General features: G+C 37.6%; 1 protein-coding gene across 2 annotated transcripts in view; it reads left to right on the plus strand.

The window, feature by feature from the left end:
• Positions 1–20,902, plus strand: part of TERT (telomerase reverse transcriptase) — a 38,163-nt gene that overhangs the window by 10,703 nt on the left and 6,558 nt on the right. For both annotated transcript variants that reach the window (XM_070747046.1, XM_070747045.1), the window contains exons 6-13: positions 2,756–2,914; positions 7,371–7,466; positions 8,437–8,522; positions 13,709–13,822; positions 15,621–15,692; positions 17,099–17,287; positions 18,338–18,464; positions 18,724–18,785. In XM_070747046.1, coding sequence (XP_070603147.1) covers positions 2,756–2,914; positions 7,371–7,466; positions 8,437–8,522; positions 13,709–13,822; positions 15,621–15,692; positions 17,099–17,287; positions 18,338–18,464; positions 18,724–18,785 — 905 coding nt within the window. The remainder of the gene's footprint in view (positions 1–2,755; positions 2,915–7,370; positions 7,467–8,436; positions 8,523–13,708; positions 13,823–15,620; positions 15,693–17,098; positions 17,288–18,337; positions 18,465–18,723; positions 18,786–20,902) is intronic.

Genomic DNA, 20,902 nt, shown 5'->3' on the forward strand with positions numbered 1-20,902 from the left:
CAGAAAGAAGAACAAATCAAAGAACAGCAAGGCTGCATCTAAGAGTGCTACAGTTGGATAAAGGATTGGCAACTAGCATTCTGTGGATAAAGACAGTATGTTGAACTTCATACATATGTATAATTGGAAACGGCTATTTTTCGGAGTATAAGACGCACCTTAGTTTTTGGGGAGGAAAATAGGGAAAAGAATCTGCTTACCAGGTATTTATCTGGCCAGCGTCCTTAGTCTGGTCAGCTTCAGCACATTATTTTCTCCCCTGGTTAAGGGCTTACAAAAACTTTATTCTGAGACAGTAACAATGAAAAAGCTTCCAAGCCAGTAAGAGCTAGGAACATCATTAGCACCTGGAAAGAAACAGTTGGAGCAATGGAAAAAACCCTGCAAAGACTTAAGGCTTGGAAAACATTCTTCTTCGCAGAAAGTAACAATGAAAGAGCTTGCAAGCCAGTAAGCGTTTGGAACATTGTTAGCACTTGGTTAGGGCTGGAGCAAGTAAAGCAATTGGGGGGGGGGGGGGAACCTACCAAGACAAGGTTTGGAAAACCTAACCTAAAACTGTAATTTAGATTGCTAAATATTAGATTTGTTACTATGTACTGTTTTTACCATTGTTGTGAGCCACCCCGAGTCTACAGAGAGGGGCGGCATATAAATCCAATAAATCTAATCTAATCTAATCTAAAACATTCCTCACAGAGTGTAACAATGAAAGAGCTTGTAAGCGGGTAAGAGCTAGGAACTTCATTAGCATCTGTTTAGGGCTGGAAAGAAACATTTGGAGCAAGTTAGACCAATGGTAAAAAAACCCTGCAAAGACTTAGGGCTTGGAAAACATTCTTCACAGAGAGAAACAATGAAATAGCTTGCAAGCTGGTAAAAGCTGGGAACATTGTTAGCACCTGGTTAGGGCTGGAAAGAAAGAAAGCTTTTTCGAAGCAAGTTAGAGTAATGGAAAAAAGCCTGCAAAGGCTTAGGGCTTGGAAAACATTCTTCACAGAGAGAAACAATGAAAGAGCTTGCAAGCTGGTAAAAGCTGGGAACATTGTTAGCACCTGGTTAGGGCTGGAAAGAAAGAAAGCTTTTTCGGAGCAAGTTAGAGTAATGGAAAAAACCCTGCAAAGGCTTAGGGCTTGGAAAACATTCTTCACAGAGAGAAACAATGAAAGAGCCTGCAAGGTAAGAGCTGGGAAGATTATTAGCAGCTAGTTAGGGCTGGGGTGGGGGAGTTACATTCAGAGTATAAGACACCCTAATTATCAGCTTCTTTTAGGGAGGAAAGAGGTGTGTCTTATACACCAAAAAATACGGTAATTTTCATCCTACCAAACACAGTGGTACCTCATCATACGAACTTAATTGGTTCCAGGAGGAGGTTCCTAAGGTGAAAAGTTCGTAAGATGAAACAATGTTTCCCATAGGAATCAATGTAAAAGCAAATAATGCGTGGAAAATCCCAAACTTTAGAAGGGAGGCGAACAGAGGGCAGGGAGGAGCAGCTAAAGGGGGCGGGTAGAAGAAGCAAGGCTAGGCTAAAGGGTGAGTGGGAAGGAAGAAAGGCAAGGGGGAAGCCCCTCCCTTTTCTTTCTTCAAAAGACACCGTTTCAGTGCCTTTGCAAGCACGTTGTTCTCTGCAAAATCTTTCCTACTCCAAGCAGCCCCTCCCTTTTCTTTCTTCAAAAAAGGGGGGGAAAAGAAACCCCTTCATCCCAGCAGCAGCTGTTTGGGTTCGTAAGGTGAAAATAGTTCGGAAGAAGAGGCAAAAAAATCTTAAACACCGGGTTCGTATCTTGAAAAGTCCGTTAGAAGAGGCGTTGGTAAGATGAGGTACCACTGTATGTTGATTCCTCAAGCGATGCACGTCAACATGGGCTCTAATAGGTTTCCCATTACTGTACTTTTCAAACATATCAAGACCTGTTGATGGAAAATGATCTTGATGATCTTAGATTTGTACAGGAGAGTAGAATTAAGGGGATTCTCAGAAAAATGTGGATTTTCATCAAGATAGCAATGAAATCAAATAGATTTCCTCTTTACCCCTAAGAAAAATTCAGCCTTCCTAGTTCACAAAAACAGTGTTATCCAATTTCCATTTTGTAGGCTATATTCTTGTTCCTTAGGTGATAATTTACCTCTATATTTAATTGTTCTTCAGGATTCCAGAAAAAGGAAAAGGTCCTATAGCCTAAAATTTGCCCTGTTCTTCTCCACGTCACCTAGCAAATATATCTGTTTTGTACAACTTCTACCAAAATGATTGAAAGTCTTACATTCTCTCTCAAATTCAGGGCAGATAAATAGTCAGACAAATAGTTTTGTTGGGAATCAGAGATCAGTAACAACAAGCACATATACTTCCTCTCCCTATACCTGGCTTGTAATTTTGTTCAGCCTTTCTGAAAACAAAATACATTAGTGAAGGGGTTTTTGGAGGGAAGGTTAATCTCCATTCTTTACTGAAAGTGAGCATAATTACATATAACCAAACCAAAGCCACCCAGAATCACTTGGTTGAGTTGGGTTGCTATAGAAATTGAATACAGATATAAAATGAAAATTTGCCTTTTGTTACTTTCCTTTTTTTAATGGAGAATTATAAATATCTGGCCACTATGAACACTGATGTTATTTGAAAACCATGACAATTGCACAATTTATCAACTCTTTGTAAGTGAATACTATTATTGTCACATTTATTTTGAGTGATATTTGAAACTTGAAAGTTAAGAAATTGCCTCCATTTCTTTTACAGGCTGATGTCAGAGGCGCCTATGACACTCTTCCCCATGATAAACTGGTAGACGTTATTTTACAGATTCTTGCATTTGACAGGAACACCACTTACAGCATACGACGCTATGTAGCAATCATAAGGAGTGGAAATGGATGTATAAAGAAATACAGAAGATATGTAAGAGAGACATGAGGGTTCCCTATTATTACTAAAAAAAAGCAAAGTTGGATACTTTAAATGTGCTAGGTCACATAGTGCATCTCAAACTCTATGTCAGGGGTGTCAAACTCGATTTCACATCAAGGTTGTGTTTGACCTTGGGGACTGGGTGGATGTGGCCAGCTCAATATCACGTTTGGGAGGCCCAGTGGTGGTCCTAAACAGAACCCAGGAGGCTGTGACGGCCTCCTGCAACCATCTGCCAGTGCAAACGGAGCTTGAGAGGGCCACACACAGCTACCTGAGCTCCATTTTCTCTGGCAGAGATCCTTCACTGTTTTCAGGGCTGCTCTGTGGGCCAGATCTAAGCACCCTGTGGGCTGGATCTGGCCTGCAGACCTTGAATTTGACACCCCTGCTCTGCATGATATTTTGATACTCTCCCTGCAGTTTTCAACACTGCTCACATTTTCCTGTAAGGAGTCTTAAATAATAGTTCATTTCTCCATAGTGGGTGGAGCCAACATCCAAGTATGGGATTAATGCGTGCAAGCCCAAAATTCACCCCTTTTGCCAGCTGAAGTGCCCGTTTTCATTCTGGTGGGATTCCCCTGAGTTTCCCCTCCATGGGAAACCCCATGTCTGGACTTCCGCGTTTTTGCAATACTGCAGAGGAATCACAGCAGGGGAATCCCACCAGCACGAAAACGGGCACTTCGGTTGGCAACAGAAGTCCGGAGGTGGGGTTTCCCAGTGAGGGAAGCCTCAGCGAAATCGCAGCATGTGCAATGCTGCGATTTCGCTGAAGCTTCCCTCGCTGGGAAACCCTACCTCCGGACTTCTGTTGCCAGCCGAAGCGCCCGTTTTCGTGCTGCTGGGATTCCCCTGCAGCATCGCAAAATCCGGAGGTGGGGTTTCCCATGGAGGGGAGCCTCAGGAGAATCCCACCAGCACGAAAATGGGTGCTTCGGCTGGCAACGGAAGTCCGGAGGTGGGGCATCCCAGTGGCGGCAGGTTCGTAAGGTGAAAATAGTTCGGAAGAAAAGGAAAAAAAATCTTAAACCCCGGGTTCGTATCTCGAAAAGTTCATATGATGAGGGGTTCGTAAGACGAGGTATCCTAATTTCTACAAGTAGGAGTATCAATTAGGCTAAATAATTGATTCCTGTATGTGGGTGTTAAATATTTGCAATTATCTAACATGTTAATGTCTTTTTTCCCTTTTTAATTTTTAATTTTAAATCAATGTAATTTCTTTCATGGCATTCATACAGAATGGCTTTTGATTTGTTTATTTGTTTTCTCATGTATTCATTTTATTATATGAAATATTTTTATTAGATACATAAAAACACAACATACATACAAAACAGACACATAGGGATACAATTTCCTCATGTCTACAGTAAATTCACATTTGTTAATATGCACAATTATGTTATCCCTTATGTACATATTAACACTTTATATTTTACTTGTACTTCCGTTCTTCATTTTTTACTTATTTTATAGCATCATATAAAATAGTCTTGCTTCTTCTACAATAGTTTATCTTTAACTTTCTTATGAATCTTCCGAATTACTAGCATTTTCAGTTCATTCTTTACCTATTCTTTATCTCTTTCAGCCATTCATATAATTTATTCCATGTTAAGTAATATTCGGATTCTTCTTTTTCTTTTATTGTATTCATTAATTTGTCCATTTTGGCACATTCCAATATTTTTCTAATTATGTGCTCATCTTTTGGTATTTCCTCACTTTTCCAAAATTACGTATAGATTATATACTAATATGATGATGTGCATAATCAGATACTGTCATTTCTTTTTATATTTTTATCGAATATGCCCAATAAAGATAGTTCAGGTTTTCCATCGATATCTTCTTTTACTAACTTTTTTAACAATGAACTAATTTTGTACCAATATTTTTTTGTCTTTAAACTATTCCATCATAAGTTATGGTAAGTTTCCTTTACCTTCTTGCATTTTCAGCACATTGATGATGAATGTGGGAACATCGTGGTGATTCTTTCAGGGGTAGATGCCTTCTACACTGGTTTTCCTTGTTTCCTGGTTTTCCAGCAACATTGCCATTTTCAAATTAATTGTCCAATTTTTTTCCCATTTGTCCAAAAAAAAATTGTCCATCTTATCATCGTGTCCTTAACCACCACCTTCTTTCATTTTATATCTTATTAGAAATTTATAAATTTTACCAATTAATTTTTCAGTATCGAATAATATCTTATCAAGGTTGTTAGTTTTTTTCGGAAATTCATAGATTTTGGTATCACTGGTATTTATTATTATTATTATTATTATTATTATTATTATTATTAATTAGACTTGTATGCCGCCCCTCTCTGAGGACCCAGAGCAGCTCACAATATGCAATATAAACAATATGTATACAAATCTAATAGTTAAAAACAGTAAACTGTTTTTGGTTTGGACTTGTGTGTTTTCCACCAGTCCATGTTTCTCCCCGTTCAGTTAAATCTTCCCTAGTTTTCAAATTTCCTTGTTCATCTATTAAATCTTTATATCGTGTGATTTTATCGTGTGTTTGAACTTGGGTGTTTTATGGCTTCAATTATGGAAATCCAATTTGGAATTATTTTTATAGTGCTTTTTTTTAATGTTCTGCTAAATTTGCAATAATGTGTTCCTAACCAGATGTCTCTTAAAATATGTGTGCGATTTAAATTTCTCATCCCATATGAACACAAGCCATCCTAATTGGAAATCATGTTCCTCAAATGTCAAAATTCTCTTATTGTTTAGCTCCATCCACTCCTTAATCCAAATGAAACCCTCTGCTTAATAATGCAATTGCCAATCTGGAAGTCCAAATCCACTCCTTTCTTTAACATCTTGTAATAATTTCCATGTTAACCTTTTTTTCCTTTTCCTTGCCAAATATACTTTGAAGTTGGGTTTTTTTAGGCCATCCAAGGAAACTTTCCCCGGTTTTATCAGAACTACTTGAAATAAAAATAATAACCTTGGTAAGATATTCATTTTAATTAATGATGTTCTTCCAATCAGTGATAATTGAAGCTTTTTTCAATTGTCTGTCTTTGTTTATTTTGGCTAATATTCTATTAGAATTATCTTCTTTTGTTGATGAGCACTTTGCCGTTAGCCAAATTCCTAAATATTTTACTTTTTTAATCATGTGCATATTTCTTCCAATTGTTTGTCCTGATTATTAGTAAGATTGTTAGTTATCATTTCTGTTTTATTTTTGTTAATTTTAAGTCCCGCCACTTCTCCAAATTCTTCAATTTTTAAAATTGATTCAAGTAGCTCTTTTATTATAAATGCTAAGTCATTGGCAAATGCTTGAAATTTATACTCCTCTTTTCTAATACTTAATCCTTTAATTTCCTGTTATTCTCTAATTTTTGTTAATAAAATTTCCAGTGTTAATATAAAAAGAAGGGGGAGATAGTGTACCTCCCTGTCTTTACACCCTTTTCCATATTAAATTTTTCAGTACAGTGCCCATTCACTATAATTCTAACCTTTTGTTTTGAATATATTGTTTCTATCATTTTTGTAAATTTCATCCCAAATTTCAGCATGTCCAATTGCTGAATCATAAATTTCCAGTTGACATTGTCAAAAGCTTTCTGGGCATCAAAGAAAACTAGTACTGCCTGTTTTTCAGAACGTTTTTTATACTACTCAAGCATATTCATTATTCTCATGTTATTCGGCCGATAACCATTTTGGTCTTGGTGTATAATCTCATTGAGGATTTTTTTAACCCGTTCTGCCATTATTAATATACTGTAAACAGTTTGTAATCCAAACTTTAAAAAGAGCTGGATCTATAATTTTGAATTAATTGTTGATCCGAATGTTCCTTAGGTATTAATGTTATTAAGTTTCTGACCATGTTAGTGGTACTCTTGCTTTTTTAGTGTTTCATTGAATAATTCTAATGTTATCCTTTCAAATAAGTTTTGTATATTTTTGTATAATTCAACCGATATCCCATCTGTACCTGGTGTGTTGTTATTTTTCTGTTTATTCAATACCGTCTCAAATTCTGTGGTTGTAATGTGCTTATTAAACATCTCTCTTTGATCTTGCGTAATTGATGTTTGCTGATTCTAAGGATGTTTTAATTTTATCCTCCTTATCCTCTTTTTGAGCATATAATTTTGTAAAAAAGTTTAGTATTATTTTCTTCTTTTCTTCTCTATTATATTGTGCCCTTCCTTTCTTATCCTGTAAATTATCTATCATTTTTCCCTCTTGTTGTTTTTTTCAATTTATATGCCACCCAACAGCTTGGTTTATTTGTATTTTTGAAATAATTTTGTTTAGCCATCCTAATTTTTTGTGCTTGGTCTTATTTGAGTATTCAGATTTATTTTATGCTTTATTATATCCTGTTTTACCTTAAATGTTATAATCTTTTCTGAAGTTAAAATAATTCAATTTGAATGTTTTTACAGGCCACAACTCACAATGACTATCTATATGGAATGAAGCAGTTTGTAGCTCATCTTCAACAGAGCACTTCGCTGAGAAATGCTATTGTTGTTGAACAGGTAATTTAACAGCTAGAATTTATATTTCTGAAAAGAATTTACAAAGATCTGCCTTTTTTTTCAGCAAGCTTTCAGATAGCTGCTTTTCAGTCTTAACACTCTGGTCCTGAGAAGACTTGGTTTGCAAATCTGAAAGCTGCCTCTTACTGTATCGTAAAATGTTAAACAGTTACAAACCTGGCTCAAAGTTCAACTCACCTCATTTTTTCCCCTCCTGGTTTCTGTGGTGCTTTTTAATATATCTTGATGGGTATCAAGATGTCCACGTTATTACAAGTGTCAAAGGGAAATTTAGAAGAAACCTTAACATTTGCTTATGTAGAATTTATAACTTTTGAATATTGCATATTTATATGATCTCAAATGGGGCCCATTTAAGTGTTCTATCAATTCCCTTTCAATTGACAGTGTACTGTATATTCATATGTTTATTGGAATTTACCTTTGCTCCAATTGATAGGATGTTATTGCCACTTACTGCCACTAGATGGTAGTAACATACAGCCTCATTTTGATGCATGTCCTTTTATTATAGGTTATTTATCCTTATTATATTATAGAGTATGATTATAAGTATTTTTAATTTTTGAAAAACTTTTTTCTTTCATGTAGTACTACCACATACTGGACCTTTAAATATGCAAGAGGTTCTTAGAGGTTTGGCCATACATATTGCAAGTAATCCATGTTGAAAACTGTAGTTGGGCTAATTTCATGGATTACATGCGTGAATGTTGTTTTGCCTAATTTGGTTTGCTTCTTGTTATCACATCAGAAGATTATTTATGCCTTTTGAAATTATATTCCCCTCCCCCTTCCTTCCTTCCTAATAAAGTAGGCGATAATTATCAAAATACAGGGATTAACTGCAAAGTGGGGGGAGGGGGGGTCACCCCAAAATGCACACATCTCATTTAATAATATTTTACTTGGGCTGTTTTTATATTTGCTTTTCTTTTTGTTCCTGCAGCATGTTTCTCTGGAGGAAAGACGTTATAGCCTCCGTGAGTTTCTCTTGCATTTGATCCATAATAATATCCTGAAGATTAAGGACAGGTACATGTTTATTCTAAACTTTATAAGAATATTTCACCCGGCAACTTACTTTTGATTGGGTTTTAATTGGGGCAGGAATTTATTTATTTATTGCATTTGTATGCTGCTCCTCTCCGAAGTCTCGGAGCGGCTCACAACAATAAAGCACAGTACAAATCCAATGATTAAAAACAATTTAAAACCCTTAAAGAGAACCCTAGTGTTGGGTAAGGGCCGCAAACCCTTTCACCCTTTTCCAGAAGAGGCCACTAGGTGGCCTGTGAGAGCCACAGATTGAGCACCTGAATATCCTCCCACCCATATTCTCCAGCAATTATTACTGAAGGCAATTATTACTTGTACTAAAGGCAGGGCTTGCTGCCTTTAGTACAAGAAATATTATATAATCACCTTGGAGAGGAACAATTGATTTGCCATGAACTTGTGCCTGCACTTTTTTAACATGGTTAAAGTAGGTGGCAAATTCTATGGTTCTAACTCACTCTTTTCTAAACTAAGGAATCTATAGTCCACTAGGTTGGAGGATTTATTGACCTTAAGGAACCTTGGATTTTTTCACTAGGCTGTGCGTAGAAGCTGAACTGGCAATATTTATCTTCTTGACCTGCCTATCTCTTGTCAGATATGTTAATTATTTCACTCCGGTTGTACAATTGAGGGAATGAAGCTATTGTCAAGGGCTGCAAAAAACTCAGTGGGCTATGAAGTTCAAATGGCTTTGGTGTCTCCTTATTTGGAGATTAACAGAACTGTGTGTGCTGTTGTTGCTGATTTGCTTTTTTTTTTTTTTTAGCAATCACTGTTCTTGCCACTTTTGATGGTGTGTAAAGCGAGGATGATTATCTCTTGGTGACACACAGGCTTTTTATTATTTTGCTCTTCGTTTTAGTTTCTTTTTTCCTTTCATTTTCAATTCATTTCAGCTACAGTCATTGCTCTGCGGTTTTCAAATAATCCCAAAGATCATTCTTAAACCTCTTGAGGGTAGAAGCCAGAACATCTGCCCAGGATTTAAGCTGGTTCTGACCTCAGAGCACTCTGTGCTTAGCCAGCCAGCCTTTCCTCTTGAATTCGTTCATATATCTCCTGAAATGTCATCCATTTCTGTGTTCATTCTATTACTTTTTTTTAAAGAGTTGATTGAAGAGGGGGCAGTTTATCTAAAACATAGGTTAGGCCAGTGTTTTTCAACCAGTGTGCCGCGAGACATGGTCAGGTGTGCTGCGAAGAAGGAAGCTCAGGTTCCGGTCTCGCAACTTTTTGCTGAGAGAGAGAGAGAGAAATAAAGAGAGTGAGAGAGAGGAATCAAGAGAGAGAAAGAAAAGAGAGAAAGAGAGAGAAAGCAAGAGTGAGAGAGAAAGAAAGAGAGAGAGAGAAAGAAAGAGAGAGAGAAAAGGAGAGGAAGGGAGAGAGAGAAAGAGAAATGAGCAAAAAGGGGAGGAAAAAAGAGAAATGAGAAAATGATTGAGACAGAGAATGAGAGGAAAGAGAGAAACAAAAGAGAGAGAGAAGTGACTCTTGATTTAAAGCATATGATAAAAAGCACCCAAAGAATAAGAGAAAAAACCCCAGCCCTCACCTGCTTTTGGAAATGGTTCAAGTGTGTGTACACACACAAACACACACACACACAAGGGTGGGGAGGAGACAGGGATGGAAAAAGAAAGGAGAGTGTCTTAGGGTGTCATTTTGTGTCATTTTGGTTGGTGGTGTGCCCCAGGATTTTGTAAATGTAAAAAATGTGCCGCGGCTCAAAAAAGGTTGAAAATCACTGGGTTAGGCTATAGTAGAGGGGAAACATGAAGCATTTAGGAGACGAGACAAGAGAGATTAGAGGGCAGGAATGAATTTACGTAAACTCTGGACAAAGAGGAGCATCTAAGCACTTGAAATGGGGATGAATCTGCTTATTCAAATGGTGGCAGACGTTGGATTGGGAAATGCTTCCAAACATACCACTGGCTTATCTACATTTTATTTCCTGACATACTAATGTCAGTTATATCTGTTCTTATATCCATGCCCTGCTCTCTCTCTGTATTTATGCAGCTCCCATGTAGTGCCTGAAAGGCTTTCCCAGAAAGGTTTACAGATTTAACGGCACATGCAATTTATTGAACTACAGTGATCCCTCGATTATCGCGAGGGTTCTGTTCCAAGACCCCTCCCGATAATCGATTTTTCGCGATGTAGGGTTGCGGAAGTAAAAACACCATCTGCGCATGCGCGCCCTTTTTTCATGGCCGCGCATGCGCAGATGGTGGAGTTTGCGTGGGCGGCGGGGAAGACCCAGGGAAGGTTCCTTCGGCCACCCAGCAGCTGATCTGCTCGGCAGCGCAGCGAGGAGCCGAATCGGGGTTTCCCCTTTGCGTGGGCAGCGGGGAAACCCCGATCTTCGTCTGCTCGCTGCTGCTGCGGCCGCCCAGCAGCTGATCTGCTCGGCAGCGCAGCGAGGAGCCAAATCGGGGTTTCCCCTTTGCATGGGCGGCGGGGAAACCCCGATCTTCGTCTGCTCGCTGCTGCTGCGGCCGCCCAGCAGCTGATCTGCTCGGCAGCGCAGCAGCAGCGAGCAGACGAAGATCGGGGTTTCCCCGCCGCCCACGCAAAGGGGAAACCCCGATTCGGCTCCTCGCTGCGCTGCCGAGCAGATCAGCTGCTGGGCGGCCGAAGGAACCTTCCCTGGGTCTTCCTCGCTGATGCCCCCGCTCGCCCACCCGCCCGCCGCCCGCCAGCAAGAGGGGGAGAGATAGAGAAAGAGAGAGAAGGAAAGAAAGAGATGAGAGAGGGAGGAAGAGAGTGTGAGAGAGGAAGAAGCAAGATAGAGAAAGAGAGAGAGAAAGAAAGATGAGAAAGGAAGGAAGAGAGTGACGTCATCGGGTGGGAAAAATCGCGATATAGCGTTTCGCGAAGAACGAGATCGCGAAGAACGAGGGATCACTGTATACGAAATAGTATCGTCTTTGAGAAAGCAATTAACCAGCACATGATGGGTTTTTTTCCTTAGAAAACTTGGAAATATTTATGCAGGCCAAGTCCTCTGAAAATACTATATATTTTCAAGATGTTTTCTTCTATTTCCTGCCCCCTCTCCTCTCTTTCCTGTAATCTTTGCCTAGTATTAGATGGTGATTGACTGTTATTCTTTTTAAGAGCATTTCCTATTGGCATAATTAGATTCTTTAATATTTTTGATGTTATACTATTTTATGTCATTATGTAAATCCCAGGGTGTATTATTTTTCCTTCTGCTAGGCCACTCTACTATCCAATTCCTATAATCTTCACTTATCTTTTTATTATGACTTGTAATAGCCAGGATAGCCAAAATAAGTCTGTTCCCCATGAGTAGTTAGTTATTGTTTATAGTTAGTTGCAAAATGTTAAAAGGTCAATAACCCAAATTTATCTGGATCCTTAATCCATTCATGTATTTTTCCAAGATCAAAATTTTACTCAACTTCTTTACTGTTTATTTCAAATTCTTTTACTTCTTAAATTTTGTAAATTTTCTTTTGTTCATAGTTGAAGATATATTCACCCAGTGAATACTTCTCAAACTTGTAATTCTGAAGATCTGTATTATTATTGTTATTAATAATAATAATAATAATAATAATAATAATAATAATAATAATAATAATAATAAGATTTGTATGCCGCCCCTCTCCATAGACTCGTAGCTTTAAGGTAGTTAATAGATAGTTTCCAAAACTGATAGTTTCCTTTAAAATGTTCTGTCACAGTTGTAAGGTATATGTAAATTCAGATCTGCAGCAAACCACTATGCAGTGGTTTTCTGATGGGGAGCAACTGTCTCCAGCACATGTGGGTGATCTCATATCTTCCTCCAGAGAGGTTCCAGAAAACTGGTCTGCTCACTGGTTCTTGGCCTTTACTATGGTCATTGGTTCCACTTTTGCAGAGCTATCTTCAATTTGCCATCCCTTCCCCAAAAGTCCTTTCAATCTATCAGATAGTTAGACCTCGCTCCAGCATTTTGAATGCATTGTGCTCTACTGGGGGAGAGGATTTTAACAATATTTTCATGATCCACAAACTTAAAAATATAGTTAAGTAAGTTGTCTATTCAGCTATGTCAGAAATATTCTGTTTCATGCTACTAAACAATGTCGTCTAGCGGGACCCAGAGGAAAAGCCTTCTCTGTGGTGGCTCTGACCCTCTGGAACCAGCTCCCCCCAGAGATTAGGATTGCCCCCACCCTCCTTGCCTTTCGTAAACTCCTTAAAACCCACCTCTGCCGTCAGGCATGGGGGAATTGAAACATCTCCCCCTTGCCCATGTTGTTTTGGTGTATGATTGATTGTGTGCTTGTTTTTTATATATACTGTATTGGGGTTGCTTTTATGAACTTTTTAACCTAAAACTGTTATTTAGATTGCTAAATATTAGATTTGTTACTATGTACTGTTTTTGCCATTGTTGTGGGCCGCCCCGAGTCTGCGGAGAGGGGCGGCATATAAATCCAATAAATCTAATCTAATCTAGTTCAAAGTAAAGAGAGGAAGTAGTTAGGGAGCAGCCAATGAGATACCAGTGTTAATCTTTATTGCAAGGTGGGGGGAGACAAGTAGGTGCTTTCTTGAGAGAAGGTTGAGCAGATGAATCTACATACTGGTACAGAATTCCGAGTTTTGCTATTCAACAGAATTTGGGGGCAATGTTGTCCTAACAGAAAAGCCTATTATCTGTCCCCTGCACCAAGATTCCAGCTCAACTCCCATTCACTCACCCTATTTACAGGAAAATCATGGTCAATGTCATATATTTCTCATATGATATACAGTTTGCCCATGAGAAAATACGGTACTTCCTTATTGCGATGAGCCGGGGTGGCGCAGCAGGTAGAGTGCTGTACTGCAGGCCACTGAAGCTGACTGTAGATCTGTAGGTCAGCGGTTCAAATCTCACCACCGGCTCAAGGTTGACTCACCTTCCATCCTTCCGAGGTGGGTAAAATGAGGACCCGGATTGTGGGAGCAACAGGATGGCTCTGCTAAAAAGGGCTATTGCTAATATGTTGTAAGCTGCCCTGAGTTTAAGGAGAAGGGCGCCATAAAAATTGAATAAATAAATAAAATAAAATAAAATGATCATCCTGACTTTCTTTTGCTATCAGATTTGAATTCTTAATGACAGTGGACTTTTGGGTTTTGGCATTTCTCAGGTACTATGTGCAGCGTTGTGGAATTCCTCAGGGTTCCGTTTTATCAAATCTGTTTTGCAACCTCTGCTATGGAGACATGGAAAATAGGTTACTGCGTGATGTGCAAAAGGACGGGTAAGGCGTTGTTTTGCTGTTTGGCATATTAGCCATTCCCAAAGGACCAAACTCTCTTGTGCTGGAATCTTTCTAAAAGTTAAGAATCATTCATTACTTAGATAATAATATGAAGCCCAGCATAAACTCTTCCAATTAAGGACAAAAGGAGATAGAGGGATTACCCAGCATTATTCACACACACACACACACACACACACACACACACACACACACACACATCTTCCTAGCATATTGGAGATCAGAGCCCATCCCTGCTCCAATTCTGTCTATCAAATTATAATCCAACAGATGTAAGTTGAGAAACAGTAAGGCAAACTAGCCAAGTTGAAACAGGAAGACTTTATGTAGGTTGAAGCTATAATGTTTCATGTGTCACTATGAAATCAAATTTATGCAAATTACATTGTGTCAATTGCATGATGTCACTAATTTGCCTCACTTGTGTGATGTAATGACACATGCCACTACTACCACCTCTCCAATATCCATATGTATCTGCATCACAATGTAAACTGTTTTGAAAGCTGTATTTCAAGCAGACCTGGGAATTTTAGCTCTTTGATTGTCTCCAAGAATCTGACAAAAGTCACTTTTGCTAGCACTTCATAAAAATAGTGGCATTTCTGGCAAAACACTCCTTCCAGAATCCATTCCAGAATATGAAAGAAGAAAAGGTTGTCATATTTTGCTAAAACCAGATTCTCAAGTACACACATAAGAATGCAGAGTTTCTTTCTTCCAAAGTGCAGCATGAAATGAAATAAAAGACCAGCACTTAGTCAAGTCTTTCTGGATCAAGCCATAAGCCCATCCTATATTTGTGTCTTTCTGACATGTTATTTCAGGCCGTTAAAACATATCGAGGGCATCTACTTTTGCCTATATGTTGACCCCTGTATAAACGTGTGCAAGAGCCTACAATGAATTTATCTTCTCCCACTTTGATCCAAAACTAAATTATTTGGAGACTTGGGGAGGGTGGCATTTTTCCTTCTATGTATGTGGTATTGGTGTAAGCATTCTTAATGCAACCTATCTTAGATGTGTGTAGAGTAAAAGCTTATGTGATTTACTTGCAGTGTATCAGGCTTTCTGGCAAAATTAGGGTGTTGACAACCTATTTGGGAAGTTTTTTATTATTGGTAATAATTACTGCTGGCTAGTTCTTGGATAAGAGGCTACCAGAAATTCTGAACGCATAGCCTGAATTGAAAAGACTGAAAAGCATCTGGGAGAAAGGCAGTGACAAAGCACTTTTGCTGCCAGGAAGGTTATGTGGACACAAGTGTCCACAACAATACAATTTAAGCCACATTTGATCCAAGCAAGTCTTTATTTTTATCTTCAGCTTGACGCTGAGGTCTGGCAGATGGTTTGGAGAAGGTCTGCAAAAGCCCAGGCAGATCCTATTATCCTTACTTAAGTTGTCAGAAAAGCTTGACTTTGGTTCCCCCCCCCTCAATAAAAAGTATTCCTCTGCCCAGATTCAAGTCCAATCAGCTTCTCATCATATGGGAATTAAACACACCAATTGGGTTCATCCATCATTGTAATGGATGATCAGAAATTGCAATTTTTGTTTTGCCGATTTTATTTATGGGTGAAAGGTTAATTTATAGCACTGGAACATTTTTTTAATAATGCAGATTTGGATAATAGAATATGTAATAGTGATAATATGTATATTACCTTTACCTCAAATAATTGAAAAATGAAGACTATGAGCAATGCATTCATGCTTTAAAATTTAAATGTACCCAAGACCAAGATATTAACTATTTTTTTAACATTACAGAATACTGATGCGTTTAACGGATGATTTTCTGCTTGTTACACCTCATTTAGAACAAGCAAGAACATTTCTGAGGTATGACAATGAAAGATATTATTTTAATGAGTTGTTATTATTATTATTATTATTATTATTATTATTATTATTATTATTATTATTATTAGATTTGTATGTCGCCCCTCTCCGCAGACTCGGGGTGGCTCACAGCAGTGATAAAACAGTATACAATGACAATCTAATATTAAGCCTAAAATAACAATTTTACATTAAAAACCTAAAAAAAACCTTATATAAAAACATACACACAAACATTCCATACATAATTATTTAATTATGTAATTATTTAATCATCTTCCCTTGAATTTTATTTTTTTGTGCACAAAGGAATGAAAACATTCCTACCTTGTTCTGTTCTACTCTCCTCCCACATTTTTCTGCACAGATATGGTATTCTATGAACATATAATTAAAATGCTTTATTTTGAATATATACAGAGGAGATAAACTGAATGAAAGTCCCATTGAGATAGCAATGATTTCCTTGAAATGAATGCTGGTACATTGATTTTAAATATAGTGATCAGTCCTTGCTCCTTCCATGGTGGGCAAAACCAAAAAATACTTTAAAAAATAAGCGGGAAACAAGTAGAAGTGGTTAAATTCACATAACTGAAGTAAATCCAGTTGGGGGCAGTTTCTTACATTTTGGGGTTATTGCTATCTTGCTTAAAATTATCATATTTTGCAGAGTATGAGACACACCGGAGTATAAGATGCACCTTAGTTTTTGGGGAGGAAAATAGGGAAAAGAATCTGCTTACCAAATATTCATCTGACTAGCATCCTTGGTCAGCTTTAGCACATTATTTTATCCCCTGGTTAGGGCTTTAAAAAAACATTATTCGGAGAGAGTAACAATGAAAGAGCTTGCAAGCCGGTAAGAGCTGGGAACATTGTTAGCACCTGAATAGGACTGGAAAGAAACATTCTGAGCAATAGAACAATGAAAAAAACCCTGCAAAGTCTTAGGGCTTGGAAAACATTCTTCGCAGAGAGTAACAATGAAAGAACCTGCAAGGTAAGAGCTGGGAAGATCATTAGCACCTAGTTAGGGCTGGGGAAAAAGGCTGGGGTGGGCGGAGCTAAATTCAGGGTATAAGATGCACCCAAATTTTCAGCCTCTTTTGGGGAGGAAAAAGGTGCGTCTTATACTCCGAAAAATACGGTAGTAAATATTAACATCAAAACATAATCTGCCTCTGACCTAGAATGGCTTTCCCCACTATCACCCCTAACATATTAAAATTCTCGGGATCCATTTTCAATACAGCAGGAGAATGTCATTTTTTGAGAGACTCTACAGCTGACAACTTATTTGGAGGAATTTATCATATGTATATGTGCAATTAATTATTGTAGTGGAGTACATGTTGCATATATTTTCAGGTAGCAATTCAGAATGTGTATTTTCATTTACTTAGGACTTTAGCCAACGGCATTCCAGAGTATGGTTTTGTTATAAATCCATCTAAAACTGTGGTGAATTTTCCAGTGGATGAAAATGTTCCAGGTTGTGTGGAGTTCAAACAATTACCAACTCATTGTGTTATCCCATGGTGTGGATTATTAATTAATACACAGACTCTTGAAATTTACTGTGATTACTCCAGGTATGTACTATTCAGGAATAGTCATTGCATTAATATTAAGACTGGATGATTTAATCAGTGAGTATCTTTAAACCAAGGATTTAATGATGAATCAATGAGGCAAAATTTATTTGGCAGAGTTAAACTAAATAATGGCACACAGGTAAAGGGCATGATTGCTTATTCTCAAAGGTGTGGCTGGTGTAGAATAAAAATATAAAATCATAGTGAAAAAAGTCAATAGTGCATAGTGCAAACGGCTTTTGTTAAATTTAAAATCATTTAGGACCACATTATCCCCCCCCAAAAGTATGTTTCCTAATACACAGATTAAACTATATAAATTAAGAAGTAGATGATGAATCTACCAAAATAACTTGATAGCCTAGGTAATATACATTACTAGAAACAAAAAATAAGCTTTCAAGCCTGTTCTATAACCTGAAATTGATCCATTCTGACTGATATAAAACTTAAATCCTTGCTGTGTTTGGAGATTAAATATGGCTGGCCCAAAAGATCTCCTATCAAATAGTAAGAGTGCATTTTTTGATAAATAGATTAATTTGTGGAGAATGAATAATGGGATATGTGACAGAAATAGAATTGACCATTCAACAGGCGGCAAGATTTTATATTTTTCAACCTGAATTGCACCATAAAGATGACAACACTGATAGGTAAGTTGTTTGAGCTGCAACAGTTTGAAGAATGACTTGAAACCATATCTAGGAATTTGTGCGATAAGAAGACGAGGCAGATAACACAACAACAATCCTAAATTCAGGGAAACTCCAAGTGATCTTCATAAGTCCAGAGCCATTTTTTATAATGTTACAAATAATTAACCAGTTCTCTTAAAGTTTATAACTTTCTATCAAAATGCTTAAGATGTTATAACTTCTAATTTTGAAGGGTCTAATATTTCTTTACATGGCTATTATTTCAGATATCCATGTTTTGAATTTTGTAAAAGCCAAGTATATTCTTGTAATAGGAAAAGAAATTCTAATTAACTATAAGGATGCCTAAATTATGTTGTTCTCTTTCTCCACTTATCTTTCACTGCAGTTATGCTTATACATCTATCAAGGCTAGCCTGTCTTTCAACTCTACTAGAAACGCTGGTGTGAACATGAGAAACAAATTGCTTGCAGTCTTGAAGCTAAAATGTCATCCTTTATTTATAGATTTACAGGTAAGAGAATGCACAATATAAAACGGATGCCTAAAACGTGCATTATATGCACAGTGATCTCAAACATACCGTCAAATCTAGATATTTAGTGCTACCACAATCGACTTGAACCAGAAACTGATATCATTCCAGTTATTAGCATGTATATAAGATGCTTCAATTTACCATTTTTATTCTAATTTGATTTAATGCGTGTTTGTTTGCACTGGAGAAACATTTTATTATATCTTTTTCATATTTTCTCTGCTCCAAATTTTAGATCAATAGCCTTAAGACAGTATGCATTAATATTTTCAAGATACTACTTCTGCAGGCCTACAGGTAAGCATGGTAACTTTAAAGCCCTGTTAATTGCCATTGGAATGTGATGTGGGCTAGGAAGATGTTACACTACACTTCCTCAAAGTTGCTTTTGAATGTGCTGGGCTCTGGCCTTTTAATTTAAATACATCAATATATTACCATACTCTATAAGAGGATCTGCATTATCCGGACAGCCTTCATTATTAACTTCCAGTATTGATCCATATTTTATTCTGATAATGTTTTAATGCTGCAGTTGTAATACAGATAGAATTGGCAGTTCTCAGAATTTTTAAAAAGGGATAATTACTGATATTCCCCTTTTCACCCCACAAAAAATGAATTCCCTGAAAATAAGCCCAATCAGACTTTTCAGTGCGTGGCAATAAGGCCAAGGGTTTATTTCAGGGTTCAAAAAAATATTTTTGGGAAAACACGGTATTGTCCATTCAGCTGGAGATTTGGGAAGATGCTTTCATGATTTATGAGTCCTACAAATAATACTTGCCTGTTCTATAAGATAATTTTTCATAGAGATTTTTCTAAAAGGGATGAACTACTTTTAGTTCCAGAGCTCTTAATTACTTGAAATTACTTCCCATGTTTCCTCAAGTATATGCTCATTAAAGTATACACTTACCTGTTTCCTATAACTATTTTTCCTTTGTCAATTTATCCCCCACCTCACACAGATAAACCACAGCTTTCATAGTGTCTGCTTCTTCCCCAAAGTTTTACCTTTAATGTGGCCATCTATAAGTAAGAGATTCAACTTCACAATTTTCTTTAGACCAAATCCTAGTGGTGATCTGTTTTCTGGAAAATGTTTGAATTTTTGTCAAGTCGAAGCCAATATTGACTTGGGAGACTTTGGGCCTACCACACTTTATGCTTTAAAATGTATTCTTGCTGTGGGAACTTGGGAGAGTCTGTTGCATGAGGGATGTTGAGACAGAGCCATAACAAATCCTTCTAGATTCTCAAGGTCATCCTTTGTTCAGTACCTACCCGGAAGCTGATGGGAGTAATGGACACATTGGCAAAAGACGACTGGTCAGCGTGATGAACTTGTGGGTGTGGGAACAAAGGAATTAACTTTAAACTGGGCGGAGAAACCCTCGTTGCTTTAGATTTGGGTTTCTCACAGATGTGCCAACACGGCTGTTAATAGAAACATAGAAGACTGACGGCAGAAAAAGACCTCATGGTCCATCTAGTCTGCCCTTATACTATTTCCTGTGTTTTATCTTAGGATGGATATATGTTTATCCCAGGCATGTTTAAATTCAGTTACTGTGGATTTACCAACCACGTCTGCTGGAAGTTTGTTCCAAGGATCTACTACTCTTTCAGTGAAATAATATTTCCTCACATTGCTTTTGATCTTTCCCCCAACTAACTTCAGATTGTGTCCCCTTGTTCTTGTGTTCACTTTCCTATTAAAAACACTTCCCTCCTGAACCTTATTTAACCCTTTAACATATTTAAATGTTTCGATCATGTCCCCCCCTTTTCCTTCTGTCCTCCAGACTATACAGATTGAGTTCATTCAGTCTTTCCTGATACGTTTTATGTTTAAGACCTTCCACCATTCTTGTAGCCCGTCTTTGGACCTGTTCAATTTTGTCAATATCTTTTTGTAGGTGAGGTCTCCAGAACTGAACACAGTATTCCAAATGTGGTCTCACCAGCGCTCTATATAAGGGGATCACAATCTTCCTCTTCCTGCTTGTTATACCTCTAGCTATGCAGCCAAGCATCCTACTTGCTTTTCCTACTGGAACTTTGTTGGAAGAATGCTATGTCTCGGACTCTGATTTAATTTTGGATGCTATTTGGAACCTGACAGTTTAATTGTCTAGAGTAGATGTTCTAGCCAAAGAAACTTGTTGAGTTGTCCCTTGTTCCTCTGTTCCAAAGTTTTATTGGAAAATGCTGTTTCTTCTATGCCTGTGGTAACAGTTCTCCCCCCCCCAACCCCCCCCCCCCCCCACAATTCTAGTAAAATAGCACAAGAAATCTTCATGAAATCTGCCAGACTAAAAAAGCAAACTCTTTTAAAAATAAAGAAACTTAAGTGGACCTGAATTGGTTTCATTACCTGGGAAATCTAAATCTGAGGCTAAACAGATCAG

Source organism: Erythrolamprus reginae, chromosome 3, assembly GCF_031021105.1.
Source record: "Erythrolamprus reginae isolate rEryReg1 chromosome 3, rEryReg1.hap1, whole genome shotgun sequence".
In the NCBI taxonomy this organism is placed as follows: domain Eukaryota; kingdom Metazoa; phylum Chordata; class Lepidosauria; order Squamata; family Dipsadidae; genus Erythrolamprus; species Erythrolamprus reginae.